Source organism: Lupinus angustifolius, unplaced genomic scaffold, assembly GCF_001865875.1.
Source record: "Lupinus angustifolius cultivar Tanjil unplaced genomic scaffold, LupAngTanjil_v1.0 Scaffold_2_292, whole genome shotgun sequence".
Taxonomy (NCBI): domain Eukaryota; kingdom Viridiplantae; phylum Streptophyta; class Magnoliopsida; order Fabales; family Fabaceae; genus Lupinus; species Lupinus angustifolius.
The window spans coordinates 1-3,696 of NW_017716699.1; the positions used below are offsets into that span (position 1 = coordinate 1).

Sequence of the window (3,696 nt, forward strand, 5' to 3'; positions counted from 1 at the left end):
AACACTAAGTTTATGCCTAGGATGCACAAATGACATGTATATATATGATGCATGAACATATTATGAATGTCACATCTCAAAATAAAACTATTGAATGTATTATGTATATGAGACATGTATTGAGTTTACCTAAGCCTTAGACTCAACCTAAACTAATTACTAGTCTAAGTCTAATACCAATCTTGAGGCTTAAGCACGTTGATTTGTTGATAATCTTAAAGCTCTTATAAAACACAAATTGTCCTCATCAAAACACATTGTGGGCAAGCTTTCCAAAGTGCTCCTCTTGACATGCGCACTTTCAAAAACGATCGCAGCCAACTCCAATTCATGCATCAGATAATTCTGCTCATGTGGCTTTAATTGTCTTGATGCATAAGCCACCACCTTTTTTCGTTGCATCAACACACAACCTAATCCTTGCTTCGACACGTCATAGTACACGTTGTAGTAATCATTCGGGTCTGGAAAAATCAATACATGCGCTGTAGTCCATCTCTTCTTCAACTCTTGAAAATTTTCTTCACACATCGTTGTCCACACGAAGGCATTGACTTTCCTTGTTAGCATAGTCAGTGGCAAAGCCAACTTTAAAAATCCTTCAATGAACTTCCGATAGTATCCTACTAAACCGAGGAAACTTCTGATCTCAGATTTTGGGGAATCCCATTCCATCATTGTTTCCACTTTAGCAAGGTCCACAACAAATCATTTGCTTAATATCACATGCCCGAGAAAATTCACCGATTCCAACCAAAATTTGCACTTTGAAAGTTTGGTATAAATAGAGTTGGTTGTCCTTCAAAATATGCAACACTATTCTCATATGCTTCACCTGTTCATCTTGATTGTTCGAGTAAATCAGGATATCATCAATAAACACGACTACAAATGTGTCGAGGTATGGGTGAATAACCCTATGCATGTAATCCATGAACACTACATGAGCATTGGTTACACCAAATGGCATCACGAGGTATTCGTAATTGCCATAACGCATCCGAAAAGATGTTTTCAGAATATCTTATGACTTCACGCATATTTGGTGATACTCCGATCAAAGATTGATTTTTGAAAACATGGTAGTTCCTCTCAATTGATCTGTTAAGTCGTCAATTCTTGCCAATGGGTACTTGTTCTTGATGGTGACCTTGTTCAACTGTCGATAGTCGATACACAACTGTATACTACCATCCTTCTTCTTCACAAACAACACTCGAGCGCCACATAGGAGGCACTCGACGTGACAAACTTTTTCTTTAACTCCGTCAACTCCAACAATGTCATTCTGTAAGGAGCTATAGAGATCGGTCCAGTTCCAGGAACTAAATTGATAGAAAACTCTATCTCCCTTACTTGGGGTAAACCAAGGATATCGTCAGGGTAAACCTCCACGAAGTCACAAATCACTAGTACCCTTTGGATCTCTCCTCCTACTGAAAGTACCCAAGATTTGTATCTTCGATAGAATATTTTCAAAACAAACAGATAAACACACAAAGTCACACAAGAAAGCATGTAAGGCCATGCCCAAGGCTGGATAGGAAAGAACAACTCTAATAGCATGTTGTAACGTCCCGAAGATTACTTTATGAATATTGTGATTAAAATGAGAATTTTTTAATATATCCTTAGAAATTGTTCTACTTATATTCATATCTTTTTCGAGACATCACGTTCTTAGTAACATAAACTACGGAAAATCAATGGCGGTTACCTAACGGTAACTGAAAATGATACACCACTTTCCTAAATACTTCTTCATTAATAATTAGACTTGACTCTACCATGCATATAACGAGGTGTTTCTTTGTCAAGTAAAATGTCAGTACAAAATACAAGGTATAATCTAATTATCGCCCAACTGAAGCTATACAAAATAGGTTAAATTCGTTAGCACTACAAAAGTACCCTACACAGATACCATAACCCCAAAAAGAGAAAAGGAAAAAGAAATAGCTCCTAACGGCTAGCTCCAGCACTAACAGGAGCACTAGAACCCTCACTCGGGTCCTCCTCCAGCTTGGAGTCCGAAGAGAGATCTATCACTTCGATAAAGTCCTCTATGTGGACCAACTCCACACAATTATCATCTTCAGATTCCATCTCCTCCAAGGTATCATAGGCAGAACCCTGCAACCTAATCCATTTCCTAGCATACGCTTGATGTTCTGGCATTGTATGCTGAGTGACTGTTAAAAGATTGTTTTCGATGCTTGCTTTACTCTGAGGCAGCAAGTTTCTGATTATTTTATTTAATGACAGGTCAACTCTTTGTTCGCCATCTCGGCTTTGTTGAAATATATTCCAATGCCGGTATAATGGTTTCAAAAAACTTAGCTTTATTGAATTATTAACAATTTCATACAATCTCCGCTTTGTTGGATTAATTCCAACGCCGGTGTAATGGTATGAGTTTAGCAAATTAATACAAGTGATAATGAGTGATATTTATTTTCGTTCTCCTTTATTAACCGAACTACTTCCTTATGGAAGGTTGGTAAAGAATAAATAAATAACACAATAAATAAATGTTAGTTGCAGAATTTAAATGACAGGAAATAAATGTTAGTTGCGGAAATGTAAATGACTAAAAATAAAAGTTAGTAGTTAGATCACTCATTATAATTGTGTAGTTTCCTTTTCACAAAGATATAATTTATGAATTAAACTGCACTTTGATTGAAGGTTTCTTTTTCTTGTCAACAAATACAATTTATAAGTTAACACTTTACTATTTTACATTTGCATCTCTTTCAAGATTCAATTATAGTATAGTATAGGATTATGTCGAATCACAAGGAATTGCCTAATAGAAATGTACTCATACTTTGTATCTTTTATCAAAAGTAATAAAGTAACAATTAAAGTTGTTTTTATGATTTTATGAACTAAGAAACATGAATAAGTAAAGAAACTCGTCGGAGCAGGTTGTCACACCCTACTTCAGGCTTCATTAACATTATTTAGCCTTGAACATAAGTTGCTTAAAATATATGTTTGACGTGGCAAGTGAACTAAGGTGTAGGTTATACTTTTTAGTTCACTTATCAACACTTTAATAAGAAGCACTTTTGGATCTTTAAATCAAGTTTTAGGTGATCAAGCTAAAACCGCATTAAGAACTTCTTAAAGAATCAAAACTTAACCAAAAAGTAATAACTTGAATGTATTGAATTCAAAATATGATACAAAAGAAGAGAGGAAATAACCTTACACCATAATCCAAATCAACATGTAGGAGCATGAGCCATCTATCCAAGGATGAGATTCTTTTTATTCCAAATGAGGTTACAAAATCATGTTTTTGCACCTCATTTGCCAACTCCATTCCCTTTGAATTTCTATGAACTAAAAGCCTGAAAAAAGTCTAATAACACTCTTAAAGGAGAGAGAACCGAAAATGAGAAGAAAAATGGCATGTACAATGATTCCAAAGTGAAGAAATGGGTGTGCCTTTTATAGGTAATGGGAGGGCCGCTTAGCCCCCTTCCTGACCGCTTAGCTCACTGGTGGGTCAACAACTTGTCCTATCTTGGCCAGCTAGCTTGGACAACCTATTGTGGGCTAGGATGCATGCATGGTGACACCTCCTACTTGCTTGTATCATGCATGAGGTCATAAACTTGGCTCAAAAGCTAGCTTTTAAGGGTTCCTTGGCTTGTGACATCATTCATGACATAACCATTCTTCTAG

The 3,696-nt window shown here is 36.1% G+C and overlaps 1 protein-coding gene across 1 annotated transcript; it reads right to left on the bottom strand.

The window, feature by feature from the left end:
- Positions 1–299: 299 nt before the first annotated feature.
- LOC109337218 (uncharacterized mitochondrial protein AtMg00860-like) lies at positions 300–678 on the bottom strand (the record flags this gene model as incomplete). Its single annotated transcript, XM_019574139.1, has 1 exon — positions 300–678. A coding segment is annotated over exon 1 (379 nt), but the record flags the coding sequence as incomplete, so codon positions are not given.
- Between the last annotated feature and the right edge of the window lie 3,018 nt (positions 679–3,696).